The sequence below is a fragment of the Pelophylax lessonae genome (genome assembly GCF_965119305.1).
Source record: "Pelophylax lessonae genome assembly, chromosome: 9".
Taxonomy (NCBI): domain Eukaryota; kingdom Metazoa; phylum Chordata; class Amphibia; order Anura; family Ranidae; genus Pelophylax; species Pelophylax lessonae.
The window spans coordinates 180286432-180311099 of NC_138776.1; the positions used below are offsets into that span (position 1 = coordinate 180286432).

At 39.5% G+C, this 24668-nt stretch overlaps 1 protein-coding gene across 17 annotated transcripts in view; it reads right to left on the reverse strand.

Moving 5' to 3' along the window:
- KCNMA1 (potassium calcium-activated channel subfamily M alpha 1) overlaps positions 1-24668 on the reverse strand; it is a gene marked incomplete at its 3' end in the record, with an annotated part of 993244 nt that overhangs the window by 256837 nt on the left and 711739 nt on the right. For 9 of the 17 annotated variants that reach the window (XM_082268091.1, XM_082268088.1, XM_082268089.1 and 6 more), the window contains exons 15-16: positions 12713-12822; positions 11920-11988 (exon numbers count right to left, since the gene is read on the reverse strand). In XM_082268091.1, coding sequence (XP_082124217.1) covers positions 11920-11988; positions 12713-12822 — 179 coding nt within the window. Of the gene's footprint in view, positions 1-9647; positions 9660-11919; positions 11989-12712; positions 12823-24668 lie in introns of all 17 variants that reach the window. The other 8 variants (XM_082268090.1, XM_082268087.1, XM_082268099.1 and 5 more) reach the window with 1 other exon arrangement.

Sequence of the window (24668 nt, forward strand, 5' to 3'; positions counted from 1 at the left end):
GCAAAGCCTCGGAAGGCGGCGGGAGGGGCGGGGATCGAGGCCGAGCCGCATCGATCATTACCGACGGAAAGCCGACCGTCGGCTTCAAACAACGGTACCGGGATGATGCCTCTAGCTAGAGGCATCATCCCGGTATAACCACTCAAAGTCAGCCGACGTAGATCTACGTGGCTGGTCATCAAGTGGTTAAGGGGTCATCCCAGGCACGATATTTAAAGGATTTTTTCATTTTTATTGTTTCATTTTAGGCATTATTAAAATCACTGCTCCTTTAAAAATTATCGTTTAAAAAATTTTTTTTTTTGCATTGATACATGTCCCCCAGCACAGTACCCAGTACACTTTTTTATGGCAATAACTTATATAAGCCTTTAAAATTAGGACTTTTTTTTTTTCATGTTTGTGTCCCATGGACTTTAATAGAGTTCACTAGAACTTTTTCCCTGTTCGAGATGTTCAACGGGGTGTATAGCCCCTCCCTACTTACGAGCTCTTTTGTTGAGCATTTACAAATCTGTATAAAAGCAGCATGGAAACAGACTGTGTTACAGCACCTTCATAAGCAATATTTATAAAGTATTTTACTACAGGAAGTAGTAAAATGCCAAGACAATGGCAATTATCAGGCCTCATGCACACTGGACATTATAAAAATGACCGTAGCCTTAGCTGCAGAACGTCAAAAATGCGAGTTTTTTAGCAAAACTTTACTCTTGAGGCTCAAAAACACTCTGGATAGCCGTGTTTTTCAGCGTTAAAGAGTTTTTACGGCTAAAAATTCCTCCTTAAATTTAGTAGTTCTGGGGAGGGGCGGGGGGGGGGGGGGGAGGCGTTCAGCCTGAAAACGCCCCTGCCAAAAATGCTGATAAAAGCCTATGTGTGCATGGACACGGGATAATATGCTGGGGAGTTTACTGGCTGTAGAAAAAAATGCCTGACAACAAAAACAACAGCTGTAAAAATGCTCAGCATGCATGACGCCTCAAAAGACAGACAGACAGACAATCCTTACAAGTGTAGGTTTTTCCTTTAGGGAGATTGCAAATAAAGCCAATGTGTCAGTGAGTACACATTCCTAGACCATAGAAAGGTGCTTGGGAACTGGAGAAAACTCTCCAGTTTGACAGAAGGAAGTCTTGCAGACCCAAAGCCACAAAAGAATCAGAAGACATGTTTCTGAGAGTTAACAGCTTGTCCTGTGAGCTGCCTGTCACGCAACTGCTTCAAGCACAGCTTAACACTGATCAAAGCAAGTCTCAGTTTCAACTGTGAACAGAAGATTTTAAGCTGCAGGTTTGCGTCAAGTAGGTGAAAGGATGGTTGCTCAGTGTGTGACACCAAATGTCAGAGGAGGAGGTGTTATGGTCTGGGGCTCTTTTGCTGGATCCAGAGTCTGCAACTTGCACAGAGAGTGGAATCCTAAACCAAAACTACTACCACAGCATATTAAACAAACACATGATGTGATGGCGCCAGAAGAGCTTTCCCAGTTGCTGGGAAATGCCAAGTTGCTATGCTGTCTACATAAAACATAACCACACCGACCACTTAATGGTAAAAGATGAAGCAGTCTTTACACTGAAGTCTGTGCTCACAATAATGCAAGCTCTCAAATATTTGCCTTGATGGAACATCAGTGGGTATCCAACTGGGATCACCAGTAATAGACCATTACCCCAAAGGATGCAGCATAAAACATCCTTTATTGAAAGTCTTGTAAAATAAAAAGGAATCCATTTTGGGCTGACAGAAGGCATATACCGGTTTCCCAGGGCCACAACGTACACAATCGGGCGGGGAGTGGGGGGGTACCACCACCAGAACACACAGGCTATTGACTGCAAGCGCTGATCAGATCCTGGTTTCCCAGCAAGCCCGTTCGATAAAAGCTGGTCAATATTTGGCCTATACGTATCAGCCTTTAGGCTTTCTCATTTTTGGTTTTTGGACTGTTTACTACAACTGAGCAGGTGTAAGGATGTAACTTGAGGATCCTTAAAAATGCTTTCAAATATATTATAAAAAAACTAACTTAAATTTGAACGTCACTCTCTCAATCAATATGGACTATTTTTAATACCTATGCAGCTAGTTAATAAGTTAATAAGAATGTATATCAAATGTACTTTTTTTTTAACATTTCTTCAGTTACTTCCTGGTCTCCATTCCTTGGCAAATGACATCATACATACCAGATGCCTTTAGGAGGGGTTTACTCATCTAAGCACACCCTCCTGCCCACATGCATGAGCTAAGGGCAGATGGATTCTAGTAAGTGAATGCTACATGAAATGATCTGCCCTTACTCAAGATGGCCATAGCCAAACATGCTAGGGGGTGTTTTTTAAAGAGATTTCTCATCAAAATAAAGCATGGTGAGAGTTTGCTTTGAATTTTAAAAATGAATTAAAGAGTGCTTTGGGTTTGTGTTGCTCAGATGCAGTGTAGTTCTGCTTCAATACCCATCTTGCAGACAAAACATCTAAATATGCACTTTTAATAGTGACAGGCTTAGTAGTATACATTCACCGGCCACTTTTTGGGTACACCATGCTAGTACAGGGTTGGACCTTCCTTTTGCCTTCATTCTCCAAGGCATAGATTTAACAAGGCGTTGGAAATATTCCCTTATAGATTTTGGTTCATATTGAAATGATAGCATCATGCAGTTACGTCATATTTGTCAGCTGCACATCCATGATGCATATATCCTGTTCCACCACATCCCAAAGGTGCTCTATTGGTGAGATCTGGTTACAGTGTAGGCCATTGGAGTACAGTGAACTCATTTTCCGGTTTAAGAAACCAGTTTGAGATAATTTGAGCTTTGTCACATAATCATTATCCTGTTGGAAATAGTCATCAGAAGGTGGGTATACTGTAGTCATAAAGGGATGGGCATGGTCAGCAACAACACTCAGGCAGGACGTGGCATTTAAATGATGCTCAATTGGTACGAAGGGGTCTAAAGTGTGCCAAGAAACATCCCCCACACCATTAAACCACCAACACCAGCCTGAACCCTTGATACAAGGCAGGATGGATCCATGCTTTCATGTTAATTATGCCAAATTCTGACCCTACCATCCAAATGTCACAGCTGAAATTGAGACTTCTCAGACCAGGCAACGTTTTTTCCAATCTTCTATTGTCCAATTTTAGTGAGTCTGTGCGAATTGTAGTCTCGTTTTTCTGTTCTTAACTGACAGGAGTGGCACACAGTGTGGTTTTCTGCTGTTGTAGACCATCTGCTTCACAGTCTGATGTGTTGTGCGCTCAGAGATGGTATTCTGCATATCTTGATTGTAACGAGCGGTTATTTCAGTTACTGTTGCATTTCTATAATCTGTAGCTAGTCTGCCCATTCTCCTCTGACATCAACAAGGCATTTTCATCCACACAACTGTCGCTCACTGGAAATTTTCTCTTTTCCGGACTAGTCTCTATAAACCCCAGAGACGGATGTGCGTGAAAATCCCAGTAAATCAGCAGTTTTTAAAATACTCAGACCAGTCCATCTGGCACCAACAACCAGGCCACGTTCAAAGTCACTTAAATCCCCTTTCTTCCCCATTCTGATGCTCGGTTTGAACTTCAGTAAGTCATCTTCACCATGTCTAGATGCCTAAAAGCACCGAGCTGCTGCCATGTGATTGGCTGATTAGCAATTTGTGTTACCAAGCAATTGAACATGTGTACCTAATAAAGTGGTCAGTGAGTGTATGTAGTTGCCTTTTGGTAAACCATGTATATTTTTAGTTATTTCCTCTAGTTTTACCTTCATGATTTAGACCTTCTAAGTTTTCACTGCTGTCTGTGCTCCAGTGAAACCCATCACACAGATAGAAAGTGAAAGGAAATCCAAAATTTTAGAGATGTCAGAGCAAGAGGTGAGGTAAAATCCCTCCACCTGTTCCCATGAAAACTAAGATGATAATTCTGTTCACTTTAGGGAGAATTCTTATTGCATTTCCAGGACAGAGAATGAGGGTAAATCTTCCTAGCAGGAGACAGTAAAAAAAAACAACAACCCGATAGGGGTTTTAGCCCTTCCCTATTACATCTAATGAAAAAAGCTTGGGCTTTACAAACACTTTCAAGACACAATTGAAACAGAAGCTATTAGTCAGTAATTCCATAAACTAAAAACTTTACTGATCCCACTGAAGGACTGTGAGCTACACAATTAGGTAAGCAGGGGAAAAGCCTTTAACTGCTCATTTTGTTTACGGGATAATGAATAAGGTGATATACTTACCTTATTTCTTCCTTCTGCAGGCTTCCTTTTCTTCCTATGATCACTCCCCTGAAGACTTTCCTTTTTGCTGCCTAACTGGCCGCAGCTCTCTAATGTGATCCTGTACAATGCAGAGCCAGCAGCCATGCATTGTATAAGAGGATGCTGAGGGCCTGGCCACATTCCATAGCACTAAACAGCAATGGTGAGCTATATTGGTTGGGGGAGCAAGAAATGAGTAAAGAAGATAAAGTCAAAAATGTTGGCTGCGCCTATCCGTGTGCAATCCAATTCACATTTTTAAACCAAAACCTTACTTTTAAACCACAAAACTGCTATCATTATTCAGTGACAAACTTTCTCGTGTACCATAAAATAAAACAAATGTGACAGTTTTAAATGACTATAATTTCGATTAGTAGTGCTTTTCTTCTTTCACATTTTTTTCCCTTTAAATGTGCTTCTCCTATCCTGCAGTTTTCCACATCCACCCTTGTGGATTTCAGTTAATACAAATGTGCAGTGACTTCAACCATCTTTCACCACTGCGCTCACCTCCAGTTTAGACCTGTTTCCAGGTCTAAAATCACCTTGCTGGGGTTAATTCCAGGCTCCTCAACTGTTCAATCTCCTGCCACTCTCCTCACTGAGCTGGCTTTGTCTGGACTTCCTTTCCTCCACGCCCCCTCAGTATAAAAGATACACTCCCAATGCTTAGTATATAAAGGTTTCACATTTATTGCATAATATCCACTTACATTAAAACTTGAGACAGTGTGCTTTAAAAATCATCCGACGGGGTAGCAGCTTCCATATGCTCTCATATGTTCCACAAACACAGTCCTCTGTCACCCAACTCCTCCCATGCATATGGTCACGATCACGTGACTTCCTCAGGGAACTCCTCGGGAACATACGGAGGCATACAGGAGCTGCTGCCCCGTCGGATGATTTTTTAAAGAGCACTGTCTCAAGTTTAAATGGATATTATGCAATAAGTGGAAACCTTTATATAATACACAATGGGAGTGTATCTTTTATACTGAGGGGATGTGGAGGAAAGGAAGTCCAGACAAAGCCAGCTCAATGAGGAGAGAGAAGAGTGGAAGAAGATTGAACAGCTGATGAGCCTAGAATTAATCCCAGCAGGGGAAGGCGATTTTAGACCAATGCCTCATACTCACGCAACGATTATCGGCCGACCGATCGGCCGTCTTTTGTCCAGTGTTGTTGTGTTGGTTGAAATGTGCTCTAGACTGCACACAAATTTTTTTGGCCAACAACAACCAACTTCAGAAGTGATGTCATGTGCTGATTTACTTTCCGTGTGTTTTTTCTTCTCTGAGCATGCCCAGTCTTGCTCATCTGATTTTTGTCTGGCGAAATCTGTACTGACTGACGGAAAATCGGCCGTTCTGTTGACAGCCAACAAAAATTTTATAGCATGCACACCAGATTTTGTTTGGCCGAAAAGTCGTAGTCGGTTGTCGGAAGCATCATACTAACAAGCCGAAAATCAGCTGATCAGACCTTGGCCGAAAATTCACGGCCAACAATCGTTGCGTGTGTACGAGGCACTAGAAACAAGTCTAAACTGGAGGTGAGCGCAGTGGTGAAAGGTGGTGGGAATCACTGCACAATTGTATTAACTGAAATTCACAAGGGTGAAGGTGGAAAAACTGCAGGATATGAGAAGCTCATTTAAAGGGAAAAGTATTTGAAAGAAAAAAAGCACTACTAATTGAATTATAGTAATTTGGGACTGTCGCAGGAAGTAGTCTGTAAAAGAGTTAGCTTATTATGCAAAACATATTCCTACACCAAAAAGCCTGTAGAAAAAAAATCTGGAGGGCCATAGTTTGAAGACCCCTGAATTAATTGAATGCCATTTGGCCTTCCTTTTTTGGAAGATATTTTATTGCACTTACTTTCAGAATGCAACAAACTGTAAAATATAATTTACAGTACAATAAACACCAGCAAATTGCAGGACTTAAAAAAAAACAAAAAACAAATAATGAGGATTAGGAATCCATGCCAAATCACTCCCAGAGCTCTCACTTGTCACTGTATCAGCAGTAACAGTTTTAATTCTTTGCAACCCACATTAACAAATCGTGCAAGCAAACACAAGAAACAAAGCTTGAAAAGGAGAAACAAAACTAGCCACAATGCACTCCCTATGTTGCAATAACTTCTCTGCAGTTTCTAAACTAGCAGGAAGTTTCTTAGGAACACCCAAACCACACCCATGAGGATGGGACAAAACAAAGATGTGAGATGAATGCTGGTCATAAAAAACACTTCAGACAGACAAGACGAACTGGAGAGAGAGAAAGGAAGAAAAGACCCTCTCCTCTCAAGTTACCACATCAAGCTGATGGTAGATTCATTTTATAGAGGAAAGGTTCACTTAAAGTGTTAATGGAAAGACAATGGACAGGAAGCCTTGGACAGAGAACCAGCTACAGAAAGAACTATCGGATTATGCAATCTTCAGTGGCTATGTTGCAAAAGCAGAATGTTTTTGCCTTACAAATGTGATACACAGGGGATAGATGGAAGCGGGATACCTTAAAGTTGTATAAATTGACTGTGAAATAAAATAGTGTAGTCACAAAGCATCTTACTATAACAGCCATGTTAAGGTTATGCGTTACTCAAAATTATTTTTAAAAACAATATAAAACCACCTTTTAGTTGACACAAATCCATATGCCTTCCTTCAGTAGACAGCATGAAACTGAAGGGGTACTTGTAGAACATGATGGTAAGCACTTTAATTTGAGGAAAAGCCAACAATTCAAAAAAATTACTTGATAGGTCTGATTTAAAACAGACGGCATTACAAAAATGAAGGAAGCTAGCCACATAGCTCAAGTAGGTTTACTTATAACTTTACTCTGACAGATATTTATGTGTGTGAAAAATCGAAAGTTGTAGCTACGAATATTGATAAAATTACTGTCTAAAAACAGTGTATTTTTAATAACATGGACAATCACTACAGTCCATTTACGGATTACTGTATTTAAATAATCCTGTTTTGTAATGCTTAACATAATATATTATGTGATATTTTGGCTAAAAGCATCTTAAAAGCTGATGTTAAAGTTTTTAAACTGCATCTAAACCCACATTTTTAAGCAAGAAACGGAACTAAAGTTTTTAACCAATGAAACAACTGTCAATTGTCCTGTACTTGGATCATCTGTAGATTATTTTACTATTGCTAAACAATCAGCATTGATAGTAACTTTTATTTCTGACTCAGTACTAGAGTGCTGTATTTCCTGACACTACTACGTGCTTGAACCTTACAGATAACTATTTATCATGGACCTATCTCCATAAGGAATTAGGGTTTACACTGTAATATTAACTTGGATACTGAACTATGGATGACAAATTATTTTATCCTCTTTTCCTGATGACTTTAAACTACTGCAGACACGGACCATGTTTGCATGGAAAATAGACAGTTCTAATAACATATTTTTCTGACCTAATTTTCATGTAGACCTTGCACTGGAATGCAAGACCTGCCTACTACATACCGCGGCCCCCCCCATCAAAAACACTACATACTACCTGTAAAAAAACACACGTGGAAAAAAGTTAGGAAACCAAATTACCCTAAACCTGGTTTTCACACTAGAGCGCATGATGCCATGGTCCAGCAAGAACCTAGGAACACTGAAAATCCCAGAGGTTTTGGAGACACAATATCTCACGGAAGAACTGACATTATACCCCACAAGTGCAAAAGCCAGGTTAAGGTCATGTTTTCTAACTTTTCTCTACATAAATTTTTTTTTTTTGTTTTTTAATTTATTTTTTACAGGTATCATGTGCCATTGTTAGATAGGTAGTGTGGGTCTGTGTGTAATAAACGCACCTTGCATTTTAGTGCAAGGTCCACCTAAATTTATCTTGTTTATACATTCATCCTTGCATTTTAATCAATTAATCATTGAAAGTTATATTAATGAAATCTCTGTTCCTATCTAGTTCATCACTACCAGCCTACAAATACACACTTGGGCACAACCTTCTATTATTATTTGTAGTAGAAAAATATAATCTCGCTACTGCTGCATTTGCTAATTTCTATGAGGTTTTTTTTTAAAAAAATAGTATGCATTGGCCATGTGGTGACAGGATGGCATATAACAATATTCAGGGTAATATTTAGAACAAACACATGTAGATTAAGGAGCCATGTTTGGTATGCTGGAACATAAGACATGTTATTGCTTCCCAGAACAAAATATGTGTAATATCTTGATATGCTGCATTCATAACTAACATGATTTAATGTTTTCCTGAAGGACAAGAGGGGTTTGGATATTAGGGTAAGGATTAGAAAGAGATGTTGGCTAAGGTAATCCAGGACATGAAGTGAAAATGTACAAACTGAAATTTATCAATGGCAACTTTTGCTGAGGACTGAGACACTGGGATGGATGGGGAACAGTTGGAAAGACATAAACCATGACACAGACAGACACGAAACATTGCCACAGACATGCCATCTGGAGAACAAAGACCTGAAATGACAAATTTCTATTTGATCACTGATAAAAGAAACACAAGTCTGCCCCTAACCCCATAGATGCCAGTGACCAGTGGGATTCTAGCCTGCTGGCAGTGACGGGATTAACAAGGTTCCTGCAAAGAAGTTAGAGCGACAGCGGGAGGGTAGTAATATGCTAAGCGTTGACAGATAAGTACACTTAGTTAAGTCTGTTTAGTTTCACCTTGGTGGATGAGCATATGTATTCTTGTACAGCCGCAGTGCACAATACATATAAAGGTGTACAGATTTATATACAAACACATATAGGTGCATGTAAACCCTTCCATATACATATGCTGAAAAACTATATGTACGGTATCCATGCACTTATATCAGTATATATCTATATACACAAATGCATATGAGAGATCATCAGGCAGAATGGGCAACTTCTGTATTGATGTAAAATCTGATTGGATGAGTAATGCAATGTTGCATTTGGTAAAATTCACTGGCTCTGTGAATAGAATTTATACCAATAAATAACCTTTCATACTGAGATCAGGCTTAATATATAAAAATATCCAGTTCATATTCTGACTACATTATGTATCTTCCACATCCACAGGTGTATATAAATATATATCCGAATGTACATATATATATATAAATATACATATGTATAGCCATATATATGGATCTTATATATGTACATATGTATCATGTATGTATGCTTATGTGCACAGATGAGGAAATAAGAAACAGCCAGAGTTTTTTGTGTGTGTTAATCTTCAGAGGGAGCTTCTGATTATGAGTCCATAGGTGAGGAGGAGAGGTTAGGGTGAAGTTTGGTGAAGGAGGGTTAGGCACAGTTAATGTGGAAAGCCATACCGCTTTCTGCTTCTGCAAACAACAAGAAAAAAAATATAGATTTCCAATCAAATACCTTGATAAGAAATTCATGGACACCAAGACATCCCCAGCCCCCCCATAAATAATACATAAAATTTATGAAAACAGAGAACTAAAAATAGGCACAAATATTATAAATAAAAACTGTGTGCAGAAAATTAATGCTTCATACCTCTCCATTTCACTTCCCTGTATTTTTATTCATTTATCATTATGTACACTGTATTAGGTTTATTACTATGTACATTTTGTAACACAGTTAGACACACTCATTGTGTTATACATCTCAAAGCAGAACTACTATTTTACTTGTGTACAATGTGAAACTCCGCTAACAGGTGAAGTAAACAAAAATCTGCTACGCTACCGTTAGATATCAATAGTTATAATATCCACACATAAAGCAAGAAGGGCTGCACTAACAAAATGAATGTTGAAAAAATCAAAAGTGCATAAACAAAACACAAAAGATAGTAATATTCTTAGAACTATAAATCAAAGTCTACACTCCACGCACACATCTTTCTTTAAATATCCCACTTGTGCAAAAAAATATGTGGATATAATGAACCTCTTCGGCATATAAACAGAAACCACATGAGTGCCACATCAAGAGAATTTGACCCCCATCTTAAGAGAAGTCATGTAACATTTGGTCTAATCAACTATGGTGTATGCCTTTAAGGGATATCACCACTTCACCCAATGGTAGAGGTCACCTCCAGTTCACAGCAAAATATATGGGAAGATAGGAGACCAAATACACCACATAGCGTAAAATCATTCAGGGAAGATTTATTAAAACCCATTTTTTACTTGTCCCTATGACCTGTAAGTCTATCATCAGACCCTAGAAAAATCACTTTCAAGCAATTTACACATATGCTTACAGTGCTTGTTGGGAGGTTTCTGCTTTATACTGTGAACCAAGTAGAATCTGCTAATTGCTGCACTTGGCAAAAAACAAGTTGGCCACAATGTTCCAACTAACCTGAAAAATCATTTTGTCAGGCCAAAGCCAACTGGTGCATTATTTTATTATCTATAGCAGCATCAGAATGTCTCATCTGGGTGTCAGGATAGTCTGCATTGCCGCCTAGTTTGTGCAACAATTTGATTCCATGTACGAGCACTGTATGGCATCAGACAATAATGCAAAATATCTGCTGTGTAGTGGTTGACTGCAATGTTTCTGCCCAAAATAAATACGCAGTATTTATCTTTAAATTTGAAAAAAACAATCTCAGACCAAATTTCTCAATCACTTATAAGAAGAAAAAAAAGCCGCACTGTAGTTTATTTAAATGTGACCATATTGTTAGTTCATGATGCAATATCTGAACACGAAGCACATGAATCAAAGTGCAGATCCGAATAGTTCAATATATTAAAACTTGTAAATAATATCAAATCAATTTAACACTCTGCTAGGTAATTTATTTTACTTTGCACAGGATTGAGTACTGGAGAGGTATGTGTGCACATGGTTCTTGAAAAAGCAGAAAAACAGCTCAGTGTTAGGTTTAGACAAATAATTAAAAAAACAGTAATAAACATAAAAGTGAGGTAGGAAATTAACAAAGGGTCAAAACATAAGGATGGGGGAAAGTTAGTTATAACATAACAGCAAATCAATTATTAGCAAATCAGGGACTTCTGGCTGATTGGCTTTATAGTTGAATATGTTTATGGAAAAAAAGTGGAGTGAGGTGGTTAAGCAGGATTAGAGCATGAGGGCTTCAGATGGACTTGTGGAAGCAACGTCACATGAGTAAAATCATGTAACAAGACTAATTTTTAGATTTTTTATTGGTACTATGATGTCATTTTTATGTCCCATGTACTATGTAAGCATATCTTGTTGCTGAATTTGAATTCAGTATGCAGTCACATATATGCATTTTGTTTTTATGTATGCAATTAAAAAAAATGATGATTTCAAGAAGATGGTAAGAAACACAGGAAAAAAAACTCCCTTTTAATTTTGCTCTGAATATATTTCTATAATTATAACCTTTATCAATGGAATTGGGACCAAAAGATTGAAAAGCAGGTGCTATCTCCATTAAGGGATCTGTGTTTTAAATTGATGTAGACATAAAACTGTAAAATATCATTTCTAGTGAGAAGACAACAAGGAAACATTTTGAAGGCCCCTATTTAACAAATTGTATGGACTTGGAAAAATTGAAAGAGGAAAAGAATGATATAGAAAAATTCTGTCAGGCATCTCTCACAAGTCATGACTTACCTGCTTTCCCCTTTTTCAGATTTGTACTCTATGGCTATCATCAGCAACTTCAGCTTCACAAAGCACAACCTGAAAGGTTTAAGGAAACAGTAGAATAATGGAAAAATAAAGATACAAACATTCATACCATCAGATCAATGCACTGCTGATAGCAGACCTTGTTCATTCATTCTGGGGGTGACATTTGATGCTAATTTAATCCTTGATCCACATGTTCAAAACATTGTCAGAACATCTTTTTTCCACTTTGCTCGTCTCCATCCTATAGTATCATACACTAGCTGAAAAGTTGATCTATAAATTTGTGTTTTCTTGAATTGACTACTGCAATGCTCTAATTTCTGGTGTACCTACATCCACTATTTATTGACTTCAATATGTTCAAAATTCTGCAGATAGAAGGTTATCATGTGTATGTTTTCCTTGTAAAAGGGCTCTGAGAAGCTACATTTAAAGGCACTTCATAAAATAAAGTTTATTATTATTATTCTAGAAATGATCTGCAAAATGTGCAGTGGGCCAATTTGCACGCATACGATTTAATAAGATCGTTATATAGATACATTTACAGTTAAGTGTTAATTCAAATATCACATGACAGGTTGTCACTAATATTCTGCAAATTCACAGCAGAATTATCTGTATAATATCTTAGTACTATTGTGTACAATATTGTCTGCCATTAAACTACCTCGGTTATTCCCAAGTATCTTCTAATGATGTTTTAGGGTACCTTAATTATGGCCTACATGTGCCTTCCTCTGTGTACCTAAGGAAAAGGTTTTGTACTTACTCACACACCGCAGGGAAGGAGAGTCCCACAAATGCAGTTGATAGGTATTCTGTATACATCTCATTAGCCACACCTTCCAGATAATATTTTTGCCATGTATCTTCTTCAATCTGCCATAAGTAACACAAGTTAGCTAAACATTTAAAGATAAACTATTCTGAATAAGTACACATACTTTAATAAATAAAGGCAAAGCTGGATTACACAGTATTTGGTGCCCCATCTGCTTTTCAAAAGGTTGTTTTTAGCAAGAAAATCCACAATTCAATGCCTGTATTTACAAAGATGGGTATCAATATTTAATTAAACTCATGCAGAATGGAAATCTGTAAAACTTTGTCAAACTGATAAAGCAGGATTTTTGTACTCACCACAAATTAATTTGAAGCGCATTGAGGGACACAGAAGCCTAACCTTTGGATTGGACTGCAACCTACAGGAGGATTGGGCACCGGAAAAACAAAAGTCTTAAAGTCCAGGATAACCACTCTTACCAGCATGACTTTTTTAGCAAATTAGTGAAAGAGGCATGATCATAAACACATAAGGGTTGGACCTGTGTTCATTAGAAGGCATAGGAAATCATTACCCTTTGGGACATCCAAAAAGCAGTCCCAAGAAAACAATCAAGGACTGAGAATTGCCTGCAGCTTAAAGAGTTGCATGAAGGATCTTAATCCAGAAGCTGACATCAGGTCGTGACATTCACTTAGTAGAACATGAAGAATGTGGTGGCAGACCAGCCTTGCAAATTTGAGAAACAATTAATTGATGCCAAAAGCCCAGGTAGTACTTACATATCTAGAGTAGTGTGTGCTTTGACAGAAAATGATGCAACCCCATTCTTGAGACCATAATAATAATTCTTTGTAGGTTAAAGGCCACCAGATCTGACAATGGTCTTGCAGAGGCGTTGGCTACAAGAAACACAACTTTTATGGAATGCCTATAATAGGTTCAAATTGTGGTTTATGAAGTGCAAAATGAACCACATTCAGTTCCAGACCAAGAAATGCATATGTTGCCTGTTTCTATTTGTAACAACAATAAATGACTTTTTGGATTCTTGCAACAAATTTCAGGTGCTCTTTTTCTTCACTTATATACAGATTTCTCAATCTGGTGACCCCTTTGTCTTGGGGTGGGGAAATCTCCTAGGGGATCTCAAGCCATTAGGCTAATTTATTTATTCCCTTTTGAAAGATTCAAGATTTGAGTACGGCATCTCACTTTCACCTCTCTTTGAACTTCACATTGTCCGCCAAAGCAAGCACTAACTGTTCCATGAGCAAAAGGGCACATAAATGTCATGAGAATTCAGCAGTGCTAGTACTAGGACAAGCACCTTGGTGATTGTCTGGGGTGTAGATGAGAGGATGAAGGGCAGGACCATGGAATGGTAGCGTAGGGGCCCCATCAACAAAACCTAGGAAATTATGATGGAAAAAAAAAAGGGAATTAGGAATGTGTCCTCGATGTCCACAGAAGCCACAAAGTCTCCCTGGTCAAAGGGAGTGATGACAGACCTGGTGGGTTTGTTGCAATTTTTTTTTAAATGGAGTGGCCACTGTGGGCTTGGAAACACTGGAGAAGCTCACATAAAACCCCTGGAACCATTCTGTCACAGAAACTGTGGCAACGATACCTTGATCCAAAAGAACCAAGAGGGCTTGATGGAGGTCTGCTAATCTGTTTAGTGACACAGGGAGGCTAAAGGCAATAAACTGAGGGAAGAGTATGGAGCAAAACTCCAATGTGTAGCCCTGGAACACAGTCTCCTGCACACAAGTGTGTGAGGTGCAAATTGTCCAAGCTTCCACAAAAATAAACCTGGAGATGGGGGCAATCCTTTATGTAGAAGACGACTTCTTCGGCAAGGTGAAATCTTTGTTTTTTTCGACTACATGTTTCAACATTTTTGTTTCCTGATCATACTGGAAATACCATGGTTCCTCACCAGTAAAAACCCTATCAAAAACCTCTGGATTCTTCAAAAGATCAGATGAAATTTGAAGAAATTTGAAGATGACATTATTTCTGAACTTCTGTCAAGATTTGAGTCACCTTGAATCTTTCTCATTCCCAAATCCCCCTATTAGAATCTGCCGCACTGCTTCCTTATTCACTGCCCACTTCATGCCTCATTGTGGACATGTTCCTGCCCCTCCTTAACCACTTGTCGACCACCAGCAGTACATATACTGCGGCAGGTTGGCTCTATTGAGCGAAACAACGTATCTGTACATCGTTTCGCGCAATTGCCACTGGGGGCACACAGGTGCACTGATTGGCCAGAGGGGGAGCCAATCAGTGGGTCCAGCGGACACTATGTCCGCCGGCCACCCGTGATCACTCCCCAGAGAGACAGAACAATGGTCTGCAAATATAAACAAGGCAGACCGCCGTTCTGTCAGAGTCTAACACAGTGATCTTGTGTTTCTGCTATTTAGGAAAACGGATGACTGTGTTCATCTAGTGAGTCCATCCCTCACACAGTTAGAACGCATCCCCTAGGGACACACTTAACCCTTTGATCGGCCCTGGTGTTAAACCCTTCCCTGCCAGTGTCAGCACAGTAACAGTGCATATGTTTAGCACTGATTACTCTAGTAATGACACTGGTTCCCCTTTAGAGTGTCAAAAGTGTCAGTTAGGTGTCTGATCTGTCTGCAGCAATGTGGCAGTCCCGCTAAAAATCGCTGATCGCCGCCATTACTAGTAAAAAAAATAAAATAAATAAAAATGCCAAAAATCTATCCCCTAGTTTGTAGACGCAATAACTTTTGCGCAAACTAATCAATATACGCTTATTGGGATTTTTTTTAACAAAAATATGTAGCAGAATACATATTGGCCTAAATTGATAAAGAAATTTGATTTTTTAAATTTTTTTTATTGGATACGCTTCAAAGCAGAAAGTAAAAAAATATTGTTGGTCATTTTTTGTTTCTAGCACAAAAAAATAAAAACCGCAGAGATGATCAAATGCCACCAAAAGAAAGCTCTAATTGTGGGGAAAAAAAGGACATTCGTTTTATTTGGGTACATTGTCGCACGACTGTGCAGTTGTCAGTTTAACGCAGTGACATATCGCAAAAAATGGCCTGGTCATTAAGGAGGTAAAACCTTCCAGCCCAAAAGTGGTTAAACCACCTATGCCATTCAAAAACACTTGAGCTTTTCATGGAATGTTCAACATAAGCCGGTTGTAACTGAGTTTCACTTACACTTTTGACAATTTTCATGCAAAATTTGATGTTAATCCGCTGCTCCAAATTCCTGTCACTCATTTTTTGCCATCAACAGCAATATACGCACATGTCATTTCTTCTACTACTTCGTAAAGACTGAGTCAACTGGTCTACAACCCAAAAGAGCATGTTAGGACACACTTGAGTATGAATGGCTGGTGTGACTCACTGCCATAGTGTTACACTGCAGGCATGCCAGGTTTTCAACTGTCACACCTCGTATGTATTGAATTAACACACATGCAAGTTTCCAAACTATCACAGATGAAATTTAACACTACAGCGATCTGCTCCATACATTTTATAAGTGAAGGATCAACCTCAGGAGCAATTATATCTCTTTTAAGGCATTTTGACCAGTCAGACGTACTTTGACAAAGTAAGCAAGATAACAAGCAGTACAAAAAGGTTTTGGTGAAACCAAAAAACTGCGCAAATGGTTCAACCGTGATGATGTGAAAATTATATATATATATATATATATATGTGTATATGATATATAAATAAATTAATTAAATAATTCGTTAATTTTAAGGAATTGCTTCCTTATTGTGTGCAGCAACAAAAAAAGCAGTGGTGCTAAATAATTTTTAAATAGAAGAGAGTGTCGCGCTCAAACATAAATATAAAGTGCTTGTGCAGATAATAAATTGAACATTAGTTCAAAAACCCATAATTAAAATATCAATCAAAATTCAATAAAAACATCAATCTGTGCTCAGCATTATAAAGTGCAAAACAGTCCATATGCAGCATCAAGGAACAAAAGTCCACATATCATTGGTGTCACTAAATATAGCAGAGACTTGATATTGGTGCAGATTAAGCCTTCACCTCCACACTTCACCCAGTGATCTAGTAAGGTACTCCTTACCGGAAATATATGACCCCTTGATTATAGGGGGTCACATAGGCATTTTCTCCACTCAATACACGATCCTCAGCTCCTCAGCTCCACAGTAAATATTCAAATGTCAAGCCTTTAGAGTACAGCTCGGATCAGGTAGCAGACATGAATGGAATAGAAAGAGACTCTCATGGTGTAGTAAGTCTAAACAGATCGCTTTATTTAAAAAAGGTTTACACTTACTAGAATCTCCATATATCAATCGCCTTTATCATAAAATCATGCAGCGGGATGATGAGCACTGCCGATCGCCAGCGCTCCTCTAACCCGGAAATGGCTACGGTCTCACGTTTCCCTTCCCGACGTACGTTTCGTCAGTACGACCTGACGTCATCGGGATCATCAGGTTTAAGATAACAAGCAGGACCACCAACGAGAACAGAGCTCAAGAAAGGGCTGATCAGTTGGGTCCTTAAAGACAGATTTATTTATTGCGGGTACTTACATCGCGCTGTCAAATTATGCAGCTCTTTACATATTTATTATACATTCACATCAGTCCCTGCCCTTATGGAGTTCACAATCTAAGCTCTCTAACTCACATCCATACATATACTAGGGCCAATTTAAACAGGAGCCAATTACTCACCAACAAGTCTTTGGAATGTGGGAGGAAACCGGAATGTCCAGAGGAAATCAATGCAGGCGCAGGCACAGGCAGAACATGTAAACTTCATGCAGGTAGTGCCATGTTTGGGATGCAAACCGATGACCCTAGCTCTTGCATCCTCCACCGGAATAATAAAACCTCTCTTAAGACAGGAGACCGCTGGAGCCACAGAAAGAATAAACCGCTTCTACACAAAACCCTTACCAAACAAATACAATGTAACAAGCATTTAGGAGGTAGTTTGTTTGCAATCTCTATAGAAATATAGTTGGAAAAGTGGGTGCAAAGGGAAAGTCTTTACAAGTATTAAATGACCCAAGAGTAGAAACAGCACTGGTGGAAGCAACAGGTTAATCCTCTAGTTTTAGAGTGGTGTACACTGCATTAGAAAAGACTAAAACAGTCTCTTAACTTGGGAGTAACAGCAGTAGACTGTACCTCAGGGGTAAGCTCATCAGTCAAGGATTAGTGCCACAAAAGCTCTCTGACCATTAAAGCCACATGCAAATCAGGAAAAGAATTAGGATGAAAGTCTGCAAGAGTTTGTGGCCTATGCAATCAGAGTCAGCAAATCACTGAGTGGTTTGAATCAAAGTTTTGCATGACGGTCGTAAAACCTCAACCAAAAGGGGAGATGGCACAATAATTTCCAATGAAGTTAAAGGGTAACTCCACTTTCGTGGGGGAAAAAAAATCAGTAAATAAAGAAAAAACAATATAGCGTATACAATTGCAACACGAATCATATTGCAATTGAATGTTATTAAAAAATGGATTTTTGTAAAATCTTACCGTAAAATCCTTTTCTCTTAAGCTCATTGACAGACGTAGTCCTCGTTGATTAATAACAACTCGGGTTATACTGCCCTCTACAGGAGTAGGACTAGACAGGAAAGAAAACGTTCTGGCCACACCCTAGGGGCAGTCCCAGAGGGTATATCCTCTCACTTCCTGCTACAGCAAATCAGTTATGTCACAAAGCAGTGTTTAGAGAATTTAACCCAACCCAACTCAAAAACAGAGGGGCGGGTACTACGTCTGTCAATGAGCTTAAGAGAAAAGGATTTTACGGTAAGATTTTACAAAAATCCATTTTTCTCTGTCGCTCATTGACAGACGTAGTCCTCGTTGATTAATAACAACTCGGGACGTCCCAAAGCAGTACCACAAATGAGGGGTGGGATAACAGAAATCAAAATCCAGAAGGCCCAACCGGAGCCAACCAGAAGCATCAAGGACTCATCGAGCAAAAAGATGAGACCTAAGTGAAAAACCCAACAAACCCTTGAGGTAGACCAACAGTCTCCTCAGATTGCGGCCTGCAGAACCTTGCGGCCAAAAGAGGCATCTGACGATGCCATCACATCAACTTTATAAAATGATGTAAAGGTATGAACTGACGATCAAGTCATCGCCTTGAAAACCTGGATCGCTGGCGCCTGATGGTGGAAGACCCAGGAAACACTAGACAGAAAAAAACTGATGATTTGCTGTAGCAGGAAGTGAGAGGATATACCCTCTGGGACTGCCCCTAGGGTGTGGCCAGAACGTTTATTTTCCTGTCTAGTCCTACTCCTGTAGAGGGCAGTATAACCCGAGTTGTTATTAATCAACGAGGACTACGTCTGTCAATGAGCGACAGAGAAAATTACCTTTCCTTTTCAATCTGAAGCTGTTGTAATTTTCTGAAAATGCAATGCAATATGGCTCAAACATAAGAGAAAACAGGCGCCTCTGAGTTAAGACTGCGATTTAATATGGCAAACAAGTAATAAAAACTTACATCAAGGTAAGTATAAGCAGACAAGATGCTTGGAGTCATCACTGTGGGTCTGTAATCATCTCCTCTCTTCCTGTCCAGCAGGAAGTGGGGGGTGTCACGGCAGTGAGATGGAGGCTTGGACAGCAGGGTGAAACCGCAGTGAGATGGAGACTTGGGCCGCACAGTGGCTGTGATGCTCGTACACAGGATCTTTCATCGTAATGACTGACGCGTTTCCGAGCATGCGCACTGTGGTGGGAAACCAGTGCGCGCTCCTTTTTCAAAGTCGGATGTAAAAGGGAAAGAGAAGGACCAATTTATATGTTCAGGGACAATGCCCTCTGGTGGTGAAGTTATAAAATTACTATCAAAGTAAACAAGACTCTACGTTATGGCTGTATGAGGAACAAGGGTCCCTCTAGAGGTCAAACCAGTATAAAATAAATTAAATATAAACCATAATATACATGTGATATGATGCATGAAGAGAATAAAGCCATAGACAATGAGAGGAAAATTAGAAAAAATAAGAAAACCCATGGGATGAAATGAGAAAGAAATGATAAATGTGGAAATAAAATTAAATATGAATAAAAAAAAAAAATAATAATAAATTTAAACAAAATAAATAAAGAATTGTATATGATGTATGCATATCATTAACTGAGACTAAATATACAATAAAAAATTATATTTGTATGGGATAATGTGAAATTCTTATAGTATATATTGATACATGTATGTATAAAATCAGGAAATGGATACTAATGCAATGAGATGGATGGAATGGGAACAATGATGAATTGTTCACATTTGTGCGATGCGGGAACGCTGCGAATATGTAGCGTGATCCCGCATCGCATCCGCACATTTGGCAGTTTACACTGCCATATGTGATACGCAGGGGGTGTCAATTAAATGCTAACGACACCCCCAGTTTGATCGCATATCGCAGAGCGATCTGCAAGTTCACACAGAATCGGATCGCACAAGTGTAAACCACTGTGCGATCCGATCCTGAGGCGGCTCAAAAAATGCCTCATGTGTGAGTTTGCTGCGGATGCGCTGCGAATTCAGCCATACAAAGTGCATGGCTGAACTTGCATCCGCACAGGAGATCGCATGTAATGAAGGAGCAGTGCGCTCCGAATTACATGCGATCAGCGCATCCGCACAAATGTGAACCGGGACTCAACCTGAAAGAGGTATGAATGTGGAATGTATAATCATTCGGTGGAGACAAGGAATAAATGCTAGACAGTGAGTGGATGAGGAATTGTTGGCGGCAGGAGGGGTGGGAAGGGGGGTGGGGAAAAAAACTTTTGGCCAAGATTGGCACTGTATGGATTACCTAAAGCGAACCCTAGAGGGGACTAATTAAAGAATGGTGGATACATCCAATTCTTCGTTCATCCCGTTGGGCGAAAGTGTATTGAGGGAATAGATCCAAAACGTTTCACGTTCGCACAGTTGGTGAAATCTTTCGGCTTCAGGAAGGTCTTTTGATATTTGCTCAATGATCCATACCTCAAGATTTGAGGTAGATTTGTCATGGTGTCTGAGAAAGTGGCAGGGGATGCTATGTTTGTCTTTTCCTTCCTCTATTTTTCTCCTGTGTTCCCCAAATCTTTGTCGAAGGGGACAGATCGTGCGTCCTACATAGAGGAGGTTGCAAGGAAAACTGAGGCAATAAATTACAAAATCAGATGAACAATTGTAAAAATCAATGAGGTTGTATGTTTTGTTATGTGTATGAAATGATTTTTTACCATGTTTTACATATGCACAGGTTTTGCACAGAGATTTATTGCACCTATACATGCCTGTTAGAGGAATCAGGCACACCCTAGGGGCATATTTAATGGTTTTAAGTTTGCTGGGTGCAATTTTGTTTTTAAGGTTGGGTGCTTTCCTGTATGTGACTCTGGGAGTACTTGGGAGGACTAATTTGAGATAGGGGTCCTCCAAGAGTATAGGCCAGTGTTTTAGAAGAATCTGTTCCATGGTCTTGTGTTTGTAATGGAATTTGGCAATTTAGGCATTATTCTCTTCATGCATCGTATCACATGTATATTATGGTTTATATTTAATTTATTTTATACTGGTTTGACCTCTAGAGGGACCCTTGTTCCTCATACAGCCATAACGTAGAGTCATGTTTACTTTGATAGTAATTTATAACTTCACCACCAGAGGGCGTTGTCCTTGAACATATAAATTGGTCCTTCTCTTTCCCTTTTACATCCAACTTTGAAAAAGGAGCGCGCACTGGTTTTCCATCACAGTGCGCATGCTCGGAAACGCGTCAGTCATTACGCCGGAAGATCCTGTGGACGAGCATCACAGCCACCGTGCGGCCCAAGCCTCCATCTCACTTCGGTTTCACCCTGCTGTCCAAGCCTCCATCTCACTGCCGTGACACCCCCCACTTCCTGCTGGACAGGAAGAGAGGAGATGATTACAGACCCACAGTGATGACTCCAAGCCCCAGCCTCCACATGGACACCGGAAGGACCCATCTTGTCTGCTTATACTTACCTTGATGTAAGTTTTCATTACTTGTTTGCCATATTAAATCGCAGTCTTAACTCAGAGGCGCCTGTTTTCTCTTTTGTTTGTTGCATGTTTGGAGATCGCTTCTGCTCCCCAACAGGCTGGCCCTGAGCATTCAGACTATTTTCTCATCTCATCTTAAGACTTTGATGTGCTATTATATGGACTATCGTTTTTATGTAGTGCTAACAGCTTGCGCCACCTGTTCCATTTCTTGTCTGTATAATGCAATATGGCTACCTGGAGCTTTTCCGTACACAGAATGTGTACTAACCACACCCCAGAAACATAATTTCCTGCTCGTGTGATTGGCTCACCAATTTTCCCAGAAGTCTGCCTAAGATACAAGTCTGATTTCTGGCACCCCCTGCAACAAAAATGTCATTTTTGGTGAGAGACTCCCAATAGGAACATGTCTAAAGGGATGCAGGCCCAGCAGCTTTCCTCATTAGAGCTCTGCAGCTGCCACAGCTGATAGACAATTATGAAACCACATCCAATTGACGGACTAGGCACAGAGGAACAAACAATGATTTCTTCCTAATAACAAAAGGTAGGAATCTGCAACAAAGTTTGTTAAAATCCCTGCAATGTACATAGATCACCCAGAGGGGATTTTTTTTTCTTAACAAAAGTGGAGTTACGCTTTAAAGAAGACTCCGAGTAGAGATTAACATTTTTTCCAGCTGCAGATGTTGGCACCATTTGTAGATGCGCTACCAGCAGCCTTGGACTTGTTAGTAGTCTAGAATAAGAAATGTGAGACCTTGTGATGATAAGGTAACCTATAGGTTCAGGGTAAGAAGCATGTTCTCAGGTACTAACGAAAACCAGATGGTAGCGGGTGAAAGTTTGATGGCCAGAGGTGACCAAGGTTACTGTTGGTGGGCAGCAGGCTCTTTGCAAACCAGAGCAGCAGCAGGAAGATGCTTTCTTCTGTACAGCCGTAAAAAAGAGTGTGCATGTGACACTCCACTCAGCACGTGACATCACTGCTGGGTCCCACAGCGTTAATCCACTGCAAAATCATCAGGAACATGGAATTAGGGCATCCTTGAGACCTAAGTAAATGACGTATCATTTAGTACTCAGCCTGACCAACCTACTCACTACCTGAGTCTCCAGACAGTGGCTCTGGTCCTGGAAAGTGCTCTGTTGATAACTTAACAGAACAGAGTATAGCAAGCGCTCTGCATAGAACACTGTGCCCAAAGATTACTTTTAGACTATCCATGCAATATCAAAATTGATGAAGAAGAAAAAAACAAGGTGTTAGCAAAAAATATAAGAGCAGAGTTGAAGACACCTATCCTTCTGGGACGCTAGAAACAATGGAGGCAATACTGGTAGTAGGAGAGGTTATCCTGCGCTTGTTTCGTTTTTTTTTTGTTTTCAAATCCTTTTGTAGGTGGCAGTATAACCCAAAGTTTGAAAGTCTTCCTGTGGCTCTCAATAGACGAGAAAGGAAAAAGAATGAAATGATTTATAAGTATCTTTCTGAGAATAAGTTATAATTAAAATATGTTTCACATCAACATAGAACTGGTTTGAAAAAAAAAATATTTTATCCTATTTGTAGGAATCCTCTGCACACAAACAGTAACTATGCTTTCACCGTGCAGATATCACATATTATGAAAAGACGACTACTGTATAATTTGCAGTTTGCCCTTGACTGTTCAAAAGCATTCATGTTAATATAACAGTGCTGCGGAAAGACAGACTTTTGACCTCATAATACAGGGTTCCCCTAGCTTTGATATGATATTCCAGTATCTGCTGTGTATGGAAAACCTTAACAGATAATAGTGGTCATTAGTTATACTGTATATATATATATATATATATATATATATATATATATATATATATATATATATATATATATGTATATAGTACAGACCAAAAGTTTGGACACACCTTCTCATTCAAAGAGTTTTCTTTATTTTCATGACTATGAAAATTGTAAAGTCACACTTCAAGAGGTAGTCACCTGAAATGGTTTTCACTTCACAGGTGTGCCCTGTCAGGTTTAATAAGTGTGATTTCTTGCCTTATAAATGGGGTTGGGACCATCAGTTGTGTTGTGCAGAAGTCAGGTGGATACACAGCTGATAGTCCTACTGAATAGACCGTTAGAATTTGTATTATGGCAAGAAAAAAGCAGCTAAGTACAGGAAAACGAGTGGCCATCATTACTTTAAGAAATGAAGGTCAGTCAGTGTGAAAAATTGGGAAAACTTTGAAAGTGTCCCCAAGTGCAGTCACAAAAACCATCAAGCGATACAAAGAAACTGGCTCACATGCGGACCGCCCCAGGAAAGAAAGACCAAGAGTCACCTCTGCTGCGGAGGATCAGTTCATCCGAGTCACCAGCCTCAGAAATCGCAGGTTAACAGCAGCTCAGATTAGAGACCAGGTCAATGGCACACGGAGTTCTAGCAGCAGACACATCTCTAGAACAACTGTTAAGAGGAGACTGTGTGAATCAGGCCTTCATGGTAGAATATCTGCTAGGAAACCACTGCTAAAGAAAGGCAACAAGCAAAAGAGACTTGTTTGGGCTAAAGAACACAAGGAATGGACATTAGACCAGTGGAAATCTGTCTTTGGTCTGATGAGTCCAAATTTGAGATCTTTGGTTCCAACCACCGTGTCTTTGTGCGACACAGAAAAGGTGAACGGATGGAGGAGGAGGTGTGATGGTGTGGGGGTGCTTTGCTGGTGACACTGTTGGGAATTTATTCAAAATTGAAGACATAATGAACCAGCATGGCTACCACAGCATCTTGCAGCAGCATGCTATTCCATCCGGTTTGCGTTTAGTTGGACCATCATTTATTTTTCAACAGGACAATAACCCTAAACACACC